We start from the raw sequence: 23,215 nt of genomic DNA, 5'->3' as shown, positions 1-23,215 counted from the left end.
GTGTTGCAGCTTTGCAATTTATAACCTAGAGGGATGCTGGTTCATTACGCACTACAACATTATTTACATGTTGGTCATTTGTCCTGCAATGAAACTATTTTCAAAAGACATCATCACTGCTGGAGGTTCAGTAAAGTGTCATAATTTGCATTAGATTAAAAGGTGCTTTGAAAGAAAGGACAAAACATGTCTTTTTTACAATCTGGGAGGGGAAAACGCTGGCAAGAAATTTTGGCAAAATCCCATCTGGAAGTAATTAATCGACTGTATACAGGGGCCAGGCTTAAAAGATTTCAAATATTTGATGAAGTGCTCCTTGTTCCTAATTATATCTCACTGCCTGTCTTCCTCATTATTTAGAACTGCCCACTAAAAAAATGTGAATGCAACAACCCCCCTCTCTCAGACCGCGTCAAATTAATGCTTAATGGCAGAGAATGAATGAGTTACTGTGCCGGAATAAAGACATTAATGAGGTAATTTTATTTGAGAAGCTCATCCAACCTTGGATGAAACAGGAGGGAGTAAATAGAGAGGAGCACCATGGAGGAAATTAAGGTTTCACTGGGCCCTAATTAATGCTTTTAAGGCATTTAGTACAAGCACCAAATTAACTGCCCCAAAAAACCTTCATTGAAAAAAAAATACATTGTTGCCCTCCCACATAATTACAGGACAGTGCAAATTCAATTTTAATGAGGGGAAAGCCACCCCTCTAACTTATTCTGCCGAAAACTGCTGAAAGCTTGCTCTTGTTGGGGCCTAAGTTTAAGGAAGCATTGAGGGAACAATATGGGATTGTCAGGTCCCGAGTGCTTTATGTGCTATAAACAGGTAGCCACTGAATAGTTCCCCTTATGAGACTCCTGGGAGGCCTGTCTTCCCAGCACAACAAAACTCGCCCATGAAAAAGGGACCAGAGAAGAGCCCAGAGGTGAATGGGCCCGATGCTTCTGGCCAGGCTGAATGGCTAGTGGTTCTTAAGTGATTACACTATGTTGTGCCGCCCCCCTCTCATCGAGTTATCTTTACACAGGCTTTGTCTCCTCTAATTGGAGCTGATGAGGGACTAATTGGTAGCTTTTTTACAAAACATGGTACTTAAGCAATGGCAAGCTGAGGAAGACAGCATGAGTGGAGTTAATGAGAGGCTTTGCACAAATAAAAGCTTCAAAAATGGGCCCGTTTCACAGAAAGGAGGAAAAGAAAGTTGAGGATAGCCTTTTGTTTTCTTCCATCTTTTGCTTACGTGCAGGTATCTCAAAAGGGGGGACAAGGCTGTCAGAGAAATGTTGAGCACTGGGGAAAAGAAAGGAACCCATTCTATATTGTTTCGAACCTTCGTTTAGTGTGTCTATAAATAATGAGAGAGGGCCGTTTCTCAAATGAATGCCCTTTAGTCTGCTCACACAATGAGACTGCACTCCTCACAGAAGCACAGAGAACCATGTTTAACCACTTTCTGGTAATGTTTGAATCTTCCCTCTGAGCACCAGTGAACATATTGGCTTTGTTGCAGTAAGTAATACAGTACAGCAATATCCAGTGTCTCCACAAATATAAACCTTAAAAGCAAGTATGCATGCATAAATTTAAACCAGCAAGCGTACATCAAAGACCAATTCTAATGCTGGTGCATATTAATTAGCAGTATAATGTAAATAAAGTGTCAAAATATGGCTTTTGCATAGGTGGCAAAAATAGCCAAATGTTTTTCAGGCAATGGGATATCAGGACCCCTTGTGAGACTAATCACTCTGTTGTCCTCTAATCTGATGCTATTTGTACTTGTTTTGTTGTGGTAATGCTTGTTCCTGCGGTGGCAGAACATGAATGCTCTCTATAAAACATCCTCAATGAGTTAAGCCCTTGTGTCAAACTGGGAAGTGAAAACAGCACTCTCAATGCCCCTATAATGAGAGCATCTCTGCTTTAACAAAAAATACAAAAATGTACCCAGTTTAACTTCTTAGCATTTCAAATGCAGACAGGCCTACACAAGTAGCACTTTATTGCTTTAGACATTTGCCCACTCTTGGTTATCCATCATGGATGTTAATGTTAACTGTTCTTAGACCAGGCTATAATTGGTTAGCCAAATATTTATGCCGGGTAATTTGTTGTGGTATTTATATTCTATTAGCTTCCTACAGGTCTCATTGTCCCCTTCCAAAGGGATGATTTGCATTTCTTTTGTGATGAAAATTGAGAGCTTCCTCCAGACAGTGAGAATTAACTTCCTAATGAACTCCCTACAAAAGAGGGAAACCTCAATTACAGCTCCCTCCTTTACTAAAGCTAATGATGTGAATTAACAAGAGATTGGCATCAATAAGAGGGGTATGATGCACATCTTATGGAAAAATAAATATCTTTTTATTCACCAGGCCAGTTACAATTGTAAACTTTCAAAATGGGCTGCAGTAGTTATGGCATTATGGACATTTCAATGATTATTATGGGTTTGGATAGAAGTTTTAATTTAAAATGAGGGCACTGCTGGTGCACAGACATTGTAATTACTCCAGTAAAATACAGCTTAAAATACATTGGCTTACATGGCAGATTTAAAATTGAAAGTACTGAAACTAGTACTTTCACTACATTTTTTGATAGGTAAGCATACAATTAGGCTGAAAAATCGAAACTAATGTATCTTAAAGTTGTTTAACTTAATGAGCTTAACGCAAATGCTGTACTATGACATTGTTGTATGGCAGAGCATTTTTTTCATACGAAGATATGGAAAGTGAGGGACGGAGGGATCATCACCACCTGCTGGGGTCTTGGGGCTTCCCCTTGAAAGAGACGCCATCATGGATCATGTAATTTCAACCCCTATTCAGTGAGTTGCCATTTGGCTGACCAGCTCTACAACAGCATATTAACCCCATCTTGTGGTTTAACAAAAACTCTAATTTATCTTGCAATTACAGGGTTACACGTAGGTAGAAAGCCAGATAATCTGGCATAAAACACAGGGGGCTTTGTTTCCAAGGCAACTTTTATTGCAGACAGGCAATAGAACCAAGGACAGTTTAACAAAACAGACACAGGTAGCCTTCCAACCATGTCTATATTATTGTCTACATCTCCATGGTAAGGTATAGTATCCATTAGATATTTTGTTCTCTGATGTTCTTTGATATGTAATTTTATTATGAAATGAATTGTGCTGATTTTAAAAATTCTGCGAGATAAGTAAATGTCTGCATCAGTAAATGTATTGGCTTATTTCAAATTCACAACATGCAATTTCTATTGAATTGCAGTAGTAGTAATACTGCAGTAGTAGAAGTAATGATTAAGGGAGTATAAGAATAAAGTGCCAATAAATGGAAAAGCTACAAAATAATTTCACCTGAAATATGTTCATAACCGTAATTACATAGAAAGTTTAAAGGCGTCTACACCTGAAAAAAGAATGCTTCTCAAATTACCCAGGTTTGATTGTCCTTCCAAATTACAAAATTTACAAAACATATTTAAAGTCTGTGGATTTTGAACAGCTCTTTGGTTTTCTTTTTATGAAAATTGTTAATCGGTGATGATACTCCTTGCAAAGTTGACTACTGTATATGTTGGAATTGCCCCTCCAATTTCCACATACTTATTTTTAAAATGTACATTTTCCTGAGGCTACTGGGTGGTTCATCCTGTTAGGGCACTGATTTTTGCACAGGTGGCTCCAGGGTCTGGTGTTGAATGTGGAACATTACTATGCCAACTATGGAATGCAGCTTCACAAGGTAAAGCACAACTGCCATTAGAATGGCCCATAGAGAAGGTTTCAGCCGGCTCGTACGAGTGACCCCCAATGGTAAATATGGCATCTCTGATTCGCCTGATGAGCTACAGAAGTGTATTCCTCTTGCTCGTGTCTGAGCAAGCCTAACACATGAACTTCTGTGTGAAACAAAGCAGAGGTTTTGTAGGAGAGTGTCCACATTTTCAGTAAGATTATTTGCCTCTTTTAAATCATAAATTAAATCATGCCGCCTATCACTGCTGTCTTTTCCCTTATGTTTTTTATTTTATTTTATTTTTTACTTAAGTTGTTTGGAGCTGTTTTGTGCTCACTTGGATCTGTCTCAGGCTGTCCTTTTATGTGTTTTGTGTCTTTAAGTGCCAGTCTGTTGTAATCTTCATCCTGCGGTCAAAAGATAAGTTGCGATTTTTGTAAAATAAATTTAATCAATTGCCATGCAATGTACTTGCAGGATATTATATTACTCTGTCAATGGTATTGATATTGTTTGTGTGTCCATGTTTCACTTCCTCCACACAACGTGATTTTATTGTTTTGCATGCACTGATTAACTTCTCACACTAAGTCCCTAACTGCATGATTACATGATTGTGCTGATTAAAAAACAGGGGTATCTGGATAATACATGATTGTGCTGATTAGAAAACATGGGTATCTGGATAATAACTTCTGACACTGAGGAAAATCACATTAATGGGCAGACAGAACCACTTCTTCATTTGCATGGGACCAACATGAATGACTTCCCTTTCTCTGCCACCAGTTCACCACAGGGATTCATCAGTATGAGCCCTCTGGTAGTCCACAAAAACCACCACCTCTGACATTAGAGGAAAGCCTTAAGTACTTTCCCAGCTCAGGTCATCATCCGGCCTCCAGCTAACTGATTACCTTGTAGCTCGGACTCAGCCCAACCCAGCTCCTCTCAACGGACACTGTCATCTGCTAATAGCCTCAGGCTCATGGTTCAGCAGTACACTACAGGTACACACTTTTGTGCTCTGTCTGACATGATGCTGAATGAAGCCGAATAGCAAGATCTGCAGTTGCTCTTTATACTGGGTTACCTGTCTATCCTTCTGCCTTTGCCCAAGGCAGCTGAATAGCCCGTCAAGGCTGTGGTGAGGTCGACTGTACGTAACATTGTGACATCATCACACTGGAGCTGAGTCTATTAGCAACGCTGGAATGTGCCATTGCCAGACATTACCAAGTAATGTCAAAAATAAATAAAAAAAAAATATGTCACCCTGGTATGATTCAATGTGATTAGCTGAGATATGTGGTTTTGGGGGTGGGCATCTAGCGCTTCAGGTGCATGTCATATGAAAAATAGAAGAAGAAAAAAATACCATAAATCAATACATGCAATAGTATCAAATAAAATGATCCAACCAAAGAATTTCATTCTACAGCTTACATCAAAATAGCACGTCTATTTTGCAGTTTGATGTGTCTTCAGAATAGTTTGAATAAGAAACCTCTTATAGTTTTTCGTTTCATTTGTTTTCAATTATAAAACGTTACCTATCACGTGACGGTCCAGAACCGCTATATTCGCTCCACGACCGCAGTGCATCTTTCCGCTACTCTGCTGTACCAGTCCGTTAGCCAATGAGAAAGCGCCCTGTTGGCCATCCATGGGTTCCCGACATCCACTTGTCACAACGCTACGTCAGCAGAGAACCTGAAAGATGGCGGTGTCCATAGAACAGATGAGTGCCGCTTTATGTTTAGTAATATTAACTTTGGTACTTCATCCTGCTAATTGTGATGTCGCCACGGGCGTTATAGACACAGCAGGAGAAGCGCCTCATCGCCGTTTTGAATACAAATACAGTTTCAAAGGACCGCATCTCACCCAAAGCGACGGCAGTATTCCTTTTTGGGTACACACTGGAAGTAAGTCAGTTTAGCTAACAAGTTAAATGTTACGTCTGTTACCTACAGACGTATAAAAGCGATCCGATTGTTGGACTGACTGATCTTCGATTCTTCGTTGATTTGAGCTAGTTTGCTAGCTAGCCTTTTTGTTTGACTTGCCAGGTGTCATGCCATGTCATCGTTTGCTCACATGTGTACAATCTATTAAAATGGATAGCTAGCTAGCCAGCCAGCCAGCTAAATGTCACTACTCAGATAGCTAACGTAGCTACATTTGCTTTCGAACTTGACTATAACGTCAGGTAACTCACGTTAGCTAATCTATATCTAACGTCAACCATGTCCCAGCAAACTGTTTTGCAGGAGCACTACATTTGTTTATCAGATACATATTGAGAAAAACTGGATAATCCAGTTTGGTTGCCAGACTAATGACTATCACTGCAGAGATTATACATTCAATCAAGTCTAGTTAGCTCGAGCAGTATTGGGTTGACTTCTGAGTAACTTCAGTTTTCTTACAGTACTAGTTAACTGACGTTCACTAACGTTAGCCTTATAGATAAGTCGCCTGTGTTCATTTGTTTTGTAAACTAACGACTGTCAGTTCTGCAGGTTATTTATAGGCTACTAATCAGCGGCCATTCCCTGCAATTCAAACTAATGTTACCCAGCTTCATTACAGGGAAGGAAGTGGTTTAGCTAATGTTTGATATTTAAATTAAGGTAGCTAACTTACCTTCTAAAATGCAACGTCTTTTTACTTCTTATGCAAATTGCGTTAAAGTTTGTACTTGGCTGGAAGCATGTAGCTAACATGTAGGCCTAATTTATTATCTGCCAGATATTAAATCTCATGCTTCGGGCGACAATCCTGGCAAATAGTGAACTATTGTTGCTACATGTAGTTTATACATTAGCGAAGGTGATTGATTTCAAGTGTATGAATTCTCATTAGTAAATGTCTGTACCTGTTGAAGCGGTCTGTTCAGTGGTGATACAATATCAGCCATATTACACAAATGTTTCAGATCAGTTCCAACCAGCAGTGCAAAGTACATAGGGGCAACACACCCTTTTCTTGGCTGTAATGTGTAGTAGTTGTGGAAAGTGTTTAATGCAGGGATTTCAAACTCAAATCCTGGAGGTCTGCTCTCTCAGCTGGTTTTCGACGTGCTTCTGCACATCCGTGCTTAATTTAAGTCATTGATTGGGTAGAGTCTGCACAGGCCTAAATTGGCTTGCAAGGGGGAAAAAAAGCCAGCAAAGGCTGTGGTCCTTTAAGACAGCATTTTGAAACCCCTGCTGTAATGCATTGGGTCATACAGTATGCCACCTTTGCCCTGGAATGCAGTCGTTGATATTTTGTATTCAAATGTTTAAAGTAGGTTAAACATTTGAACTTTTCAAAAACATGATATACACTTTGGACACAGTTTCTTACTAGCATTTATAGTAAATTGTTCTTATGGGTTGTAGACCTAAAAAGCCTTTGCGGGAAGTTTCACAGCAACAGATCATTTTGGAAAAAATCCCTGCACGTCAGAACAAGTTCAATCATTTCATCGTACTTCTTTCAATACTTAGTTCTGCACCAAGTGCTGGCTAGTTGCTGTAACAGCAGAATGAGTAGACTCAGCACTGTGGATCTTGATACCACACACTGATAGGAAATTGTGTCAACCTGCCTGAACAGCATTGGGTTCATATCTGCCTGAATGCTGCTTGCTTTCTTATCTGCATACATGGGGACAGTGAAAAATGATCAGTGTTGTGCATTGTATAGTAGAGTCTTTCAATAGTATATTATATAGAGTGCACAGAGAGGGGGCAAACAGGAAGTGACCATTTCTGCTGTGGAAGGAATACATGTTGCACCCCAAAGAGACAAGGTCAGCACGCACAAGATGGAGAAAAAGTAATAATGGACATCTCACCAAACTAGCCGGGGGGGATAATTAATTTAAAATATTGAATCGGTCTGACAGTGAGCAAGCTGATATAGCAAACAGGTTTGCAGTTTGCTGAAACTTAGAGAAAAATTTAAAAAAACTCTCACTTTCCAGATGCCATTCCCAGTGCAGATCAGATCCGCATCACTCCCTCCCTCAGGAGCCAGAAGGGCTCTGTGTGGACAAAGAACACTGTGAACTTTGAGAACTGGGAAGCGGAGGTGACGTTCCGCGTGTCTGGTCGTGGCCGGACGGGAGCAGACGGACTGGTGAGGAACCCCTTTTTGTATGCACTTGTCTGTCTCAACTCCTAGCTTGATGCTAGGGATGGGCCAAGATTGTCAATGTTTGAGTACCTGAGGGAATTTGGTGAAGTACTTGAGTACTGATTTTCATTTGGAATCTGCCTGGGGGCGTGGGGGACTGATGATTAACTGTAAAAAAAAAAAAAAAAGCTCTGTACTGTTACTCACAGGTTGTTTAGCCTACTGTTGTCTAATACTATTGTCCATGTTTCAATAGTTAGCTAGCTTCACAAAATTTACACAGATTCACACTTTCAACAAGTTGATTAGATTTCTGACAAATGTCACCCTAGAACTGAATGCGACTAAACCTGCACATTGTTGCCTATACTGTGCAATACTATAATCTAACATTATTAGCCGTAAAACAACTAAATGCTAAAGCTACAGTGTAAAAATAAGCAACGAAACTCAACTTGCATTTTTTATCAAGGGGGCTCATTTTTTCCACATTTGCTACAGAGCTTGAGCGGTCCTCTTAAGTAGTCAAGTATTCGTTACCCATCCCTAGTTGACATCCGTGTCCTCCAACAGGCAATCTGGTTCACATCAGGGCAAGGCCTGGAAGGCCCAGTCTATGGTGCAGCAGATTCTTGGAATGGTGTTGGAATATTTTTCGACTCTTTCGACAATGATGGAAAGGTTAGTGCAAAATGCACTGTTGTGTATAAATAAATAAATGCATGTCACATCAAATAAAAGTTTGGTGTATTAAATATTTTTTGGCTTGAACCAATTCTTCATTAGTGAAATCTATTTTTTTTTTTTTTTTTTTTTTTAAACAGCAAGTACCTTGGTGATGAAATATTACCCATTGTAGAAATAAATTGGTTATGACAATTAATGTATTTCTTTTTAATTTTATTTTTTATTCCAGAAAAATAATCCTGCAATCTTGATTGTTGGAAACAATGGAAACCTTGTTTATGACCACCAAAAGTAAGCATTTAATGGTAACATCACCTTAATTGAAAAGTTTTTGATGTTCTAGTCCGATTTTGCCAAGAAAAGCCTCGAATTAGAGTGTGTTTCCACTAGTGTGTAACCCTGTGCTCTGTTTCTTATCTTATGCTAAAGTGTGAAGGTCACACTCGTTTTGTTGTTACTAGAAGAAGTACTGTTCTTGGGCCTTGCATTGTTTAGTAGATTATTTCCCAAACGCTGAGGTCATGGTGTCCTTGGGGGAGGTTTTTTCTTTAGTTTAAAAATTGGTTCTCATCTTCCTCCAAGCTTGCTTATTAATTTCTATTCATTTCTGCTGTGAAACATGAATGGGGATACTACAGGTTCACTGCAGTATTTTCAATTGCCAAAAATTTAGAACTAGCCCAACTGGCACAATTTAGAAATTTTGGATATAATAGGAGACACAAAGGGACACCTGGGTATATAGATCTCAGTGCTTATGCATATCACCTTCAGATATTGCACACTTGTGGTAAAGGAGTTTATGGTCCAAGACATGTATAGTTTTACCTGGTTTGTTTATGCAATCCAATTTATGTTTACCTAAAGTTTTTACTTTGTGTCATTTTCAAATCATTTTGGTATGAATTGAATAAATTTGTGTTAGCATCTTTCTTTTCATTGTGCATATCTGCGCACTACAAAACATAAGGCACCAAGGTCTTGCAAAACGTATTTATCAGCCCATGTGCAGATAGTGCTCAAGTTAATAAATTGAATAGAAAAAGACTAAAGCAAGCATTTCAAGGTCTATCTATGATCAGTGTCACTGAATTATGAATTCTTTTCTGCTCAGAATCTTTTTTTTAGTGTGCAAACGGTGCTTTATTTTCATTGTTCAATTATTTAGCTCCACACAACTGCAGCAGTAACTCTGCTCCTTCTGTGACAAAATGTTTTCTTCAGTTAGGAATTGTTTATGGATCCATAAAATAATATTTGAAACTCTGATGTGTTAAAGAAAGGGCAGCTTCTTCCTATTTGAGTTGGTAAGCTGTGCTGATTTTTATTTATTGATTTTTAAAAAATCTTGCTCCTTCCTGCAGTGATGGTACAACCCAAGCCTTGGGAACATGTTTAAGGGACTTCCGAAACAAACCCTATCCTGTCCGGGCCAAAATGACATACTATAAGAAGTCATTGACGGTAAGATTTGTTTCTTAAACACGATATGTACATGTATGTATGTATGTATGTATGTATGTATATATGTGGAGGAATAAGCACTGCAGTCAGGACGTAAGAGTCACTGTCTTCTGTAAAACGGGAGATGCTCAGTGCACTTCAAGCCAGCTAAATAAAAGATGACTCGTTCAACAACCAGGACAGTCAAATTATAGAAGACTCCTGAAATATCAATTAATTGCAGTACTACCATGTAATACACATGTTGAAATGTATATGCTCTGAAATTTACATTGGTGAGACTCAGAGGGCCATTAAACTCAGAATTGCTGATCACAAGTCCGCAACCCACAATATAAATGTGGACTATGCAATTGCGTGGCATTATGCAGAAGCCAATCATTGTTCTGTTTCATCTTTAAACTTGTGCGGTATTGAAAGAGTAACTGTGTCATCCAGAGGCAGAGATATCATTTTGGATACACATTCTCCACAGTGTGGAACCTAATGGGCTAAATGAGTCTCTCAATCTTTCATGCTTTTTGTAATTTTAAGTTTGTGTCCAGCCTGTATTGACTCTATATTTTGTTTTTCATTATTTAAATTTTTGTTTTTTTCCCCATCTCTCTCTCTACCCCTTTCGGTGTAAAAATGAATATGTCACTTGTTACAATAATTATTCTCAGCATGGTATATGCTGCAAGAAGTTAGTCTTTACACATGCACACCTTACTTTGTGTAATTAATGGGAGTGTATTTATACTCCTCTGGGTGTGGTCCTTGTATTTTCTTTGTTGACTCTGAGGACGCCACGTAGATGTCAAAACCTCAGTCTTTCTGGTTCATTAAACAGCGTCTTGCTCTGAGATCCAGCATTCCTTATTTCTGGCTAGTCCCTGAGAAGTTGTCCAGGTAAAGAGTCCTTGTCTATAGTATCACTATGTCTTCTGCCAGTTGCTAATTCTAAACAATTACCATAACTTTACTAGCCCCACATACACACTGAAAGCTGCAGAATCAGACTTGTGCTATATGTAATTACCCAATTAAGGATAACATGAAGTTTTGTACGTACAGTGGGCTCATGCATGTCAGTTTTTTTTTTTCAGCAAGCAAACTTCTGTCGCCAATTTAGAGTTTTTGTTTAGATGTTCATGAAGCTGAAGTAATCGGCGCAACAGTAGGGTCATATTCCACACCAGTCCATCAAAGGACAGGATTATTCTTTGCTAATGTACTACATTATGCAAAATAGTCAGACCCGCCTTCCCCTCTCCCCCTCCCACCCACTGTAACCCCCACCTCAACTATCTGAGTGCGTCAAAATTCATTGTGGTTTTGCACGGTTGAAAATGAATCAAAACATTTATCAAGAAAAGAAAAGGACCAGGTTTGACATTGCAGATGTTTTCTTCAACCTTTAGGTTATGATCAATAATGGCTTCACCCCGGACAGAGATGACTTTGAATTCTGTGCAAAAGTGGACAACATGGTCATACCTGAGGAAGGATTCTTCGGCATCTCTGCTGCCACTGGAGGCCTAGCAGGTCAGTCGCCCACTTTGCGTGTCATGACCCTGGGTTAAAAAGAACGTGTTTGATGGAGGTTAATGCTTAGTCTCACTGAAATAACCAGCTCAACTGCCTTAATGAGACCTTTTGCAACGTTGTTTGTTTACTATTGTTTTATGCTTTCTTATTTCATAGATGATCATGACGTGCTCTCATTCTTGCTCTTCAGACTAACAGAGCCTGGACAACAGCAGGTATCTAATCCTCCTTGATATTTTCCTGCTGATTGTAAACTTGCAGATTATATTCACCACTGAAGGCAGTTAAGTCAGTTAATATTAGAGCTGGCGAGAGTTTTAAGGTACACATGTACCGTGCTTAAAATGTTACACTTTTTGTGCTTTGAAGGACCCGGTTGAAGCTGAAATTCCAGAAGAGGACAAGGACAAGTATCGGGAAGAGTTTGAGAACTTCCAACAGGATCTGGACAAAAAGAAAGAGGATTTTCAGAAGGAGCATCCTGATGTGCAGGGAGAACCATGTATGTTAATTATAACAGGCACTATAGTACTAGTGTAGTTTTTACTTTTTTATTTTTCCTATTCTTTTTAATGTTCAGTATTATTTAATATCTTGTAATATTTTATCACATTTTATCGTTTTTAAAACGTTCTAAGAAAATGTATTTTTGATCGATGAATACAGAACTGTGCAAAAGTCAGAGATCACCTTTTCATTTGAATTTCCAGTCAAATCATCCATTCAGTGCAAATCATGTTTTTCCAGTATCAGACAATTTCAGGAAGTGTATATTTAACAGGAAGTTACAGAAGAGCCTCCACCACTACATATAATGCCAAATCTATCAGTGTTTGCCCACTCTGATTGCTTGCCTGTATGCGAGTGTGAATGATTTTGTTTTCTGATGGTTTCTCCGTGCAGTGAATGACATTTATGAGACGGTGAACGACCGAGAGATCCGGCAGGTGTTTGAGGGGCAGAACCGGATCCACCTGGAGATCAAGCAGCTCCACCGGCAGCTGGCCATGATCCTGGACGAGCAGCGGCGCTACGTCTCCGTGGTGACGGAGGAGATCGCCAAGCAGCAGGCTCAAACTCCGCCTGCACAGGCACAGGTATGGGCTCAGGTGCCTCTGTGACAAGGCCTCAAAGAATAATCCGTAGAATAAAGTCTGAAATGGCACTACTGCCATATAAAGTCTCATGTTGACCAACATAACGTGTTGTCATTGTGTTGTTTCTGTTACTATTTTTCCATTTATTTTTCAGTTTTTTTATTTTTTATTTTATTTTCATTTTGTAATTGCAAATGCTTGTGCATGTAGCATTGTGCGTTGCAAACCATTGTGTGAAAAGTGCTATATAAATAATTTATCTATTATTATTATTATTATTATTATTAATAATAATAATAATAGTAACTAACTTTTACATGTTTCAAGGCACCCAGTCTTGAATTGGACACTGTAATCGCTACGCAGCAGGAGGTGTTGAAGAATCTGAATGAGCTGAGGTGAGAGCCCAAATCACACCCAGTTGTTTTGTTGTGTGCCCTTTTCTCACGTGTCTGCCATTTCAAACTCCAAGGAAAACAACAAAGCAGTTTATGTGCAGGGTAGTAAATATATACATCTCAAATATGAATCTTTTCATTTTCATGAAATATTCTGTTTATCGAGGTGTTCCAGCAGAATAATCTTCCCTGATATATTTTTATATTATGTTTTTTCAATTTTGTCACCCTTGTTAAATCCCCCCAACATCTTTATTCCTAATACCAGTGGCTTGCCATTGCCCTGGCAACCCCCGGGTGGGATGGCCACGTCTTACCCCCTCTGATCTCTTCCCAAAAGCATATTTCATATTTGTCATTGTTTGCTGACAGGATTGCTCGTAGGATGAGAATAAGCACTTGAAGAGCTAGATAGTCAGTGCTTCACAGGTCTATTTTATTATGGCAGTTCATGGTAATAAGTCTTCCATAACATATATGCATGTCGAAAAATGTATATAGTATTTAAGAGATCACATTTAAACACATTGATATTGTGAACTGATGTAGAATATTTAAGGGTCATATTTGGAAAAAAAATTATTTTTGGCATACATTCTAAGCATTCTTTTCCATTTTGTTTACACTACACATCAATGTGTATATTGTAGAGTGTATCTTTCCATTTGATATCTTTGCAGTTTTTCCTAAGATTTTTGAATAATACAGATTAAGAATCAAGCATTAACTGTCTGCATGGTGTGAGCTCTGTTTGATCCGGCAATTGAAATTAAGATCTTGTCATGCTTCTTGGTTAAGCCTGCTTAAAATGTAAAATATTTGGTACCAGTTGACAATAACATATTTTTCTTTGTTCATTTGTCAGAGCTATTTTGAAGGAAGTTAGTGATGTGTTTTGTTGTAACTAAACAAATCAGATGGGAGATTAGATCCCAAAATATACCTTGAAGTTAGGAATTATTATATTGATTTTGATCACAATAATATCTTAAACCAACTGTTAAGGTTGCATTCTGTGTTTTTGTCATATTGTTTGTACGTTTTACCTGGTACTTTACTTTAAGATGGATTCACTGAGCTATCTTGTCTCTATACACCTGTGAAATCTACCTGACTGTTTTTGAACTGCCATTGTGAAGCATCTAAAATGGTGGTGATGTATGTGCCTTCACCCATTAATTGCATAGTACTGTACATGAAATTCAGCATGTGCATTTTAAAATTTATATAAAACAGGCTTTTGGTCAGTCTGAAATATCTGATTTGAATCCACGGATGGTCTGTGGAACCTGATATCGCGCTTTACTGTAGCATGTTGAACTTGTCTTTTAAGGAGATGACACTGGACATGTATGAGGAACCTATAAAAGTATTTTAAATGACATGGTTAATGCTGCATTATTCTTGAATGCTGCACTAAGACGGATCCTGAGGCCTTGCTTTAGATTCAAGGACTTCCTTGATAATCGAGACCTCATGTAGTGGACATCAGGTCAAATTCTTTATTTTGTGACTAATATCACATGCCCTGACACAAATAGTACCTATGTTTTCCCAAAAGGACATTCCATTTATATACATCAAATCCATAAAGAGTTTGGCTTGGCATAAGTTAGGTCAAAATAGTGTTCACTGTGTGAACTGAACTGTGCTCTTGGCTAGAAATAGCTGTACAAAATGAGTATCGTATCTTATTGAACCTGTGTTTTGTAGTTGTCCGTGACCATGAAATGCCTTTTTGTACGTCACTTTGGATAAAAGCGTCTGCCAAATAAATGTAATGTAAAGAGATTAATTTTTATTTGAACTTATTCACCTCTTTTTGCATGTACGTACTGTCATTTGGTAAATATAAATGCATGAGGGATTAAAAAGGCATGTGAACCCATGATACTGTAGTAATAATTTCACTTGATTGCATCACGCTAAAAGCGGAGACCATTATAATTAAGCAAACATCTGCTCCATAATTGATCCCTGATTTAGCATTAGCAATCTAATTGGAATTTGTTTTGTGGAAACAGTATATCCACAAGCATAAGGCATTAGGTTGGTAATACACCTGGTAAAGATTGTTGGCACTGTTATCCTTATAGGTTATTGGCGCACAAATTGTGTTGACCACCATATATATAAAAAATACCCAAAAATAACCAATATTTTAAAAATCATATAATTTATCATCACATCTTGGTTCCTTAAGAGCTTAAGCAGGCTTAAGCTCAAATGAGTTATTTCTCTTGGATGAAGATTATACGCATGTTTTAATAAATGTTCACTTAGTTTTTTAAAGGAGATTTATTTCTGATTTGGTCATTTGTTTCCTCTGGTGAAAACAGATAGATTGTATTTAGGTCTTGCACACATCTCTAGGAATACATGCTCTTGGGGTTACACAGTGACTGTGCAGCAGGCAAGAACAGCAGCATCATAAGGGCTCTGAATCTGTAAAGGATTACAGCCCAGGTTGTAAATATACCCTACGTATGCAGGAGAACATGGGCCACGTCTGATTGCTTTCTTGTTATTGCACTTAACCCAAGGAATTGGTACTATATCCTTCCAATGGGTTTCATTTGTCCCAAGTCTTTTCATTTTATTTTAATCATCTTGGATTTCTAAAGGTGATTGGGGGAGGGGGTTAGTCTCCTGCCTGTAGTAATTACAGTCTAAGAAATTGAAATTTAATCTGAAACATGATCTTAATTTCAAGATGTGCTTTTTATTAAAAGGGTTGAATCTTTCTCCCTGGCTTACTACTACTGTGGGACTAGCATGTATCCCATAGACTTGTACATTGTTTTGATTGTGCATTTTTTTGGGCAGTGTTTCTTTGATAAGTGTCTCTTCTTGAGATTTTAAAATTACAATTTGACTTTATAATCTGATCCTTTTTTTCTGTGCTTAGTGCAGCTGGCCATTTTTTCTTCAGGGAAAATCACACTTATGTTAAACAGAAGATTGCATCTTTCTTCTCATTTTAAAAACTCATTGTAAGGTAGGGATGTGGTTTAATCACGAAACACTAACAAAAATGCTAAGCGTCCAGGACAATCTCCAAACAATTACATGCATTTTTAGCACCCATTTTATTAAAACACTTTATAACCATTTTCTTTTACAATGTCTTTACTGTGATTGTCAATATTATATAGTGTACTTAATTTGAAAGTAGTTTCAAATAGGTTTTAAATATTTACACATCGGTACATGTTTTCTTGAACAGATGGCACAACTGAAACAATTCAGGATTCTCTAGATTATTGTATACAGTAATTCAAATTGATCAAAATCACAATGATTAATGCATTACTAGACGGGATTAATAATCACAGTGCACGAGGAGTATGTTTATGTAATCTTCTGTACAAATATAGAGGTGAGTTTACATGACACTGCAGTGGTATGAGTGGTATCGGTTAAAAAAAGCACGTTGAGGAAAATGTCTGGAGAATCGATACATTTCAGTCATTCCCACTGAATGCAGTCGTTTTATTTTGCGTTATTTCTTCCTGAAAAATAATACATGCTTTGACCCCTTGGGTATGAAAGGATCAGAATATAATCAGACACAAACGTGATGTAAAGATTATAAATAGAACGCCCTGATTATTGGGTTAAATTGTCTTTCCTTCTTCATCCACTAGTGGTGAGCCAACATTTCCGGTATTCCAAGATGAGCGCATGTGGGTCCGCACTGCAGCGGAGCTGCTTCTCTTTGGTTAATCCCGGTGGTTCTGCCCACTTGTCAATCTTTGGCGAAGTCTAAGCCAAAGAACAACTTGGTGTGCTATCCTGCAATCTTGACTTTTTAAGTTACAGACAAATATCACTTACAGTTCTGCCTTATGATTTCACGGTGCCATCGAGCCTCAGATTTTTAGGGCGCGTCATTTGACATTTTTGATTTGCCCTTTGTAATGGGCCCAGCGTGAGCTGTGCTCCATGTTTGAGTATGCTTTAGCCATTCATCTGAAGTGTCCTACAATAGCAATGCAGGAAAAATAAGTTGGTGTTATTGGCTGGAAAAGCCCACCCTGGTCTCACTCTTTAATCCTGTTAAGTGGTGTGCACTGTGTTCTTGAAAAACGTCTCAAGGGTTTAAAAGGGATAAAGTCTGGTGTCAGTGGAACTCACCGTTCCGTTTGGGGGTACCCTACATAACTAGACTTGCTATTTAAGCCTGTTTCCCTAAGAAACGGAATTAATTCTGATTCTAAAAATAAGTGCCATTTTTTTAGGAAGGTTAACGTGGTTTGCCCAGGCAACCAGAAGAGTCAAATTTTGTTTGTATAAAGACATAAAAAGGTTTTTTTGTCAGTGACTACATTGGGGGATATGGAGGTAAAGGTCACAGCCCCCTTGTGTCATAAAACAATATTCCATTTCTTGATGATGTTTCTTTTCAAAGTTTACTTGTTTAAATGATTAATTATTATGCTTTTTTATTTATTTTTTTCAATTTCAGGGATTCATTCTCTGAAACATTGAGACAAGTGGCCTCTGTCCAGCAGCAGGGGAACGCTGCCGGGGCCTATGATTCTGTGCAGCACTTCAACGACATCAAGGAGCACCTGCATGTGGTCAAGAGAAGCGTTGAGCACCTAGTCCAGCGCGATGTGGTGAGGGGCTCACTACTAAAAACCTGTCCAGTGCACACATTAGCATATTCAGCCCAGTACACTGTAGCCTTCTGATACAGCATATTTCCATGTTTTACTGATAGACTTTATATATTTGTGTACATTTACACTAAATTCCCCTACAGACAAAAGTCAACTTGCTAAGAAGAACGAAATGTTACTCTGAAAGTTATCCTCCATTTCTCTCACAGCTAGTCATCATTATTTTTTGTACCCTGTAAGTCTGGGGTCTGCAACCATGGTCCTGAAGAGCCACAAGCTCTGCTGGTTTTTGTTTTTACCTTAAAATCAGCACCCAGTTCAGACTCAAGACCAGGTGAAGTTAACTATGTCATCAACTTCTCTGATTTCTTAAATGCAAAGTACCAATGAAAACCTGCAGAGCCACCGGCTCCCCAGGACCAGGGATGCCGACCCCTGCTGTAAGCCGTGGTTATGGTTGTCGTGGATACCGTGTGTGTCCCTCTACTGTTCACTCACAGGGTGAACTTGCCCTTTAACGATGACAAACAACTGTCACAGACTGCACCCAAAGGGTTGCATTAACAGCAGACGGAAAGCCAGATTACTAATGTTTTTCCATTTCTGTTTGAAAGCTGTTTAGGCTTGGAGGTTTAGTCTCTGTATTACAGTACATCTGATTTCCTGCATTTTACACATGGCCTCTTAAGCATCCTATTCACACAACATAATTTACTTGGATTCTCAATCTTAGCTCATTGTTAGTTGAGTGAACAGGAGGCAAATTTGATCTGAAAGTTGTGTTCAGTTATTCAGCTGTCCTCGCCTACCCGTTGTCTTCCGTACCTGAGTCCACATGTATTATTGTGTTTCTGATGTCTGCCTGGTGATTTGTGTTCAGGGTCCAGGTGAAAAGGTGAAATGCCCTGACCCGCCCCCCATGCCAGCCTGTCTGTCCACTCCCCATTTCCTGATCTTCGCTGCAGTACAGTCAGTCTTATTCATCGGCTACATGATGTACAGGTGGGTGTCGTGCACTGCAAACCCATAGGTGTGGGTGCTTTACTCGTATTCATTCATCTCTAACGCATTACTGTGACACTATTATGTTGACTACTCCCATAATCAGTAGATTTTTGTAGTGCTCTTGTACCCTGTGTATATACAGTATGCTTTCACAATGCACTGAGGAGGATGCTTTTGGTTAATGAACTGGTAGTCACTGTAAAAATAGTCAAATTCACGTGACAACATAAATTGAAGGAAATTAGGAATTCATGAATGAGTTTTAAAGAGGAGCAAAGTGAAAGGGCATACAATTTGGGCATAAAGACTCAAGACAGAAATTGTAGAACTTGGCTAAAACATCTTCTTTCACCTCTGGCATGTGGGGACATACCAGTCAGGGTACCATGGGATAGGACAGACCTTGGCTTAGGATGGTGATGGTCATGTATATGATATCAAGTAAATGCTAACTATATTTCTTCTAAATGGCCAATGTGGTGTAAAAGTTATTTTTGTGGATTACTGTGCATATAAATGTATTTAACTGACTCTCTATCCCACATATTTTTAGAAGTCAACAAGAAGCAGCAGCAAAAAAGTTCTTTTGATGAAAACTGCTCCCCAGTGGAAGGTATAACAAAATTTGTAAATGAGGTAATTTGTAAAATCTTGTTTTGTTAATTTCTGGTCTGTTTCAAAATTGTAAATTATTGTACTTGAAAACAAGTCTTGAGTTTGTTTGTTTTGTTTTTTTTTCAGATTTTTAATTTGATCCTAGATGTACAGATTGTGAATGAATATTTGCTTTGATTAGGCTTTTGTGAAATTGTTGGTCAAAGATTCCAAAATGATGTAAAATATCCTTCTCTTGTATTAAGCCAATAATATTTGGATTTCAGGCAGGGTCATGAAAAGGTGTCTCAATTAAACCATGTCAGTCATTGTCCTGGCAGCTTTGGAAACTGTGGTATTATGTAGTATTAATGCTGAATCATTGTAAAGATGGAACTCTCAAATGTATTTTTTTAGTATTTTAATCCACCAAAATCAGATTTTTTAATCATCAAGTGATTATTATAAAAAGAAACCGCAACATAGCTAGGTGTTTATGTGAGACAGATCTGTTTACTTTTTCTTTTTTTGTTATTATATTGGCTTTACCTTTTCTGCATATCTTTCATCTTTAAGTAAGCCCCTTCCAACTAAGGAGTTGCTCAATGGCCTAGACTCATTCATAATTTGTCCTTACAACAAATCCAACCTTGACTTGCAATTGTATTCAAGTGTTTGCTTAACTTGCAAAACATGTATTAGTAAGTTCAAATTAAGGGCAGATGGTGGTCAAATACAGGTTTACATCTTGTTTTTGGCATATTACTATTTTTCTGTAATTGCAGAATTGATGACAGACTTTCGAAATTTATCTTTAAGTTTTCAAACAGAATTGGGTCATTCAAATGGGAAAAGGACATAATATTCTGGACTGTATGTAATGCCATATGTCAAAATGCATGGCAACTGCAGTAATGTGGCTGAAATGTAAAGCACAGTTGAATAAAATAAGAGGGGTGTACAGACCAATCGACACTTATCCACACTATACAAAAGGCATATTTTTTTTTTAGCTGCGAGGTGTCTGTGTAGAACGCTTCTGCATGATTATTTAATTTCTTTCTTTTTTTTCAAATTTAACTTCCCTTTCTTCTCAATCAATTTCTCAATCACCAAATGTGCCTGGAGAGTCACATCTGTGTTGTCTGCATACACACACACACACACACACAGCACTGCGGTCGAAGCTGTGCTTTTTTCCATACCATCACCAGCAAGTCAGTGACTATTTATAACTCCCCAGGTCACACCGAATACAGCAGAGCTGCCGCCAATCGAAGGAGAGGCGTGCCTCACACTGACCACGCCCGGTTGTCTGTGGGAACTAGTGCAGCGGTAACCTGAGAAAGCTGGCCAACAGAAAACCGCCAACCACTAGCCGAAGGCCAGATATCTTGCATTTGTAGCCTCCCATGGATGGCCCCTATGGCCCAGGGTTTAACCCCCATTGGCTAAGCCATATGGCCCAACTTGGGCTCGTGGCAAGCACTGGAAGTCTCGGAGGCCATGAAATCACGCAAAAAATCTGCTTTGGCTTTCATTTTTCAAGATCTGTGGAGAAGCAGCAGCAGCTAGGGGGTCATGAGATTGCAGCTCTACCTCTCGACGTTTGTGACCCAGAGAGAACAACTACAGCTTAATTTCAAGTTCAGTAAATATGTTCAGTATTATGCAGAAAGCTGTGGCAATAAACATTCTTCCAATTTACGAATCCTTTTGCTTTTAGTATAGGCAGAATGCCTCTGGATTTTAAATAGTTGTTGTATTTATGACATAAATCAGACGTTTGGAATTAAGAAAACAAAGATTATACATAAGATATGGTAAAGATTTAAAAAAAATTTAAAAACATCCAAAAAAAGTTTTTTAATGGAATTGGCCCTTTTGCCAAACAGTTTATCAGCAGTAAAATAATCATGTTACCATTTTACTGTATGTTACAGCTATGCTGGTGTCTTTCATCTTGCTAATTTTGTCTTTGAGAGAAGGTTTGCTTCTGTCAAGTATTTCACTGGTGAAACAACACATTTGCTTTATAATGTTTTACGTTTTTCGAGCTCTTACAGAAAGGTTAGTTGAATATATACTGCCATTACGTCTTACCAAATCTATTTTCAGTGAGATCTGTGACATTATAAATGGCACCTTGCTTATGTTTTGGCTACCCTTTATAAATGCAGCACATTTGGGGGCAGAACTTTAAGTTGAAATAAACTTAAATAAATGAATCTTTTCCTGGGTGATTTTATATATTGTGCCTCTGTCATTTTTGTCGCTTTTTAACCCTCTGTGCTTTCCCCCTGTTCAAATCAAGACACATCATGCAATTCTATATACATAAATGCTATGCAAAATATATTTCCCCATATATTCAGTGTTGCATCCCTATCTTCCTTTCAAAAAAGCTCCCCAACACATTGGCTTATGATAATGAGCTTCGCATGGGAGTGCTGTAATATGTAAATTATGGTTACTTCAAAACCAGTTCCTGTCTTTTGCCCTAACATTTTAAAATGCCTAAGAATGACATCCAGTGTCAAACAATGGCTTTGAGACAGATTTGAGACAAGCGGTCAATGTCATGATTAAGCCACTGAATGCACTGCCAGTCTGTGGGGCCTGAATTAGACCAACAGTGTATTCAGTGGCTTCATTACATTGAGTGCTTGGACTGTAATTCCTGCTTGGAGCTATATTTCTTGCTTATTATCTTTGCAGTTATGCTTCTTCAAAAGAATAGCTTTGAAGTCTTTTTTCAAATATATGCCCAACCCAATTTAAAATTGTCACACGAACCACCAGAATTGGCCCAAAAACTATATCCTATAACTGGTTTCAGAATATGATCCTTAATATATTCAAATGTAAACATGAGAATTTCAGAACTACTTGTTCTCAAAATTTTCAATGATAGCTGTCTTGTTCCAGTTTTTGGCCTGAGATTTCAAATGTTTATATGAAAACCTAAATATGTTCAGTCAGATTACACATGCAATTTTTTCACACAAGACAATCCATGAGAAAGTCATTCTGGGCACAAGCAAAATTTATTGAGTGTCTGTAGTACTACAATTGAACAGCAGAAAATGAGGTAAGAATCCCAGCTCAAGATTGCCTTGGCCTTGGTGGGTTGCCTTGGCTAACTTCCTGAAGTGACCATTTAAAAATGGCCCTGGAGGAGACTAATATGCCCTTGACAGATCTACATCTAGCAAGTCTTACGGTACGAGGCGTGACGTGACATCATTCTTACTGTCTCCAGGGTTGCTGTGTGGATTTCTGTCACATTCAGAGCCGGTCTTAGAACCCCACCCAAAGCCAAAGCCCTCCCATTAGTAAAATTAAAGCCTGTTGTGTTTTAATCTCTCAATAAATCTCTCTTCCCATCTCACACTCACGTTCACTCTCCTCAAACGAGAGGATTACACAGAGAGGCAGGGGGAAATGCCAGCACATCTGTCACTCCCACATCCCTTGTCATACGAGCGGAACAGCAGGTTGGTTGGATGTTTGTTTTTCATACTTCATACTGTTCAATGGTAGGAAGGAGCTTTGCAGCAGCCGAGTTCCCGAAAAGTAATCATGGCAGATACAAGATATAATCTGCAGTAGGACCCAACGGAGGATTAAAAAGTCTTTTTTAAATATGATTAGTTAACTCGGCACAATTGCGACAGCATCTTCATCGGGTTTTTTAAAAAGCCGATTCTTTATCAGTTTATTTATAAGCCAATTATTTCTTTACCTCTGATCCACTGTTAATAGGCTGCGTGCAATATGATTATCGCTGCTTATTACCGTCTGATTAATGCAGATTTGAAGTTGAGGGATCCCAAGCCATGACAGAATAGCGTGGCGAGGAAGAAAGGAAGAAACAAGGATGAAAAGAACACACTTGGACCATCCTTGGTTTCACTCCTCTAATTGTCTGTCCGTTCTCCAGC

At 38.5% G+C, this 23,215-nt stretch overlaps 1 protein-coding gene across 1 annotated transcript; it reads left to right on the top strand.

Moving 5' to 3' along the window:
- The first annotated feature begins 5,369 nt into the window (after window positions 1–5,369).
- Window positions 5,370–19,904, top strand: lman1 (lectin, mannose-binding, 1). Its single transcript, XM_064306939.1, has 13 exons — window positions 5,370–5,671; window positions 7,720–7,874; window positions 8,445–8,552; window positions 8,788–8,849; window positions 9,923–10,022; window positions 11,426–11,549; window positions 11,709–11,767; window positions 11,922–12,054; window positions 12,456–12,649; window positions 12,977–13,047; window positions 17,516–17,669; window positions 18,553–18,674; window positions 19,231–19,904. The coding sequence occupies exons 1-13, from the start codon at window positions 5,464–5,466 to the stop codon at window positions 19,265–19,267; spliced, it is 1,527 nt and encodes a 508-aa protein (XP_064163009.1). The 5' UTR covers window positions 5,370–5,463; the 3' UTR covers window positions 19,268–19,904.
- The last annotated feature ends 3,311 nt before the right edge of the window (window positions 19,905–23,215 follow it).

Source organism: Anguilla rostrata, chromosome 14 (genome assembly GCF_018555375.3).
Source record: "Anguilla rostrata isolate EN2019 chromosome 14, ASM1855537v3, whole genome shotgun sequence".
NCBI lineage: Eukaryota > Metazoa > Chordata > Actinopteri > Anguilliformes > Anguillidae > Anguilla > Anguilla rostrata.
Note: the sequence above shows the minus strand (reverse complement) of the source record. Positions and strands in the feature narration are given on the sequence as shown.

Coding starts and splice junctions, on each gene's coding strand:
- lman1 (XM_064306939.1), top strand. CDS start 5,464: ATGGCGGTGTCCATAGAACAGATGAGTGCCGCTTTATGTTTAGTAATA. Junction 13,048..17,515: donor AAGAATCTGAATGAGCTGAG/GTGAGAGCCCAA, acceptor TTTCAATTTCAG/GGATTCATTCTCTGAAACAT. Junction 17,670..18,552: donor ACCTAGTCCAGCGCGATGTG/GTGAGGGGCTCA, acceptor ATTTGTGTTCAG/GGTCCAGGTGAAAAGGTGAA.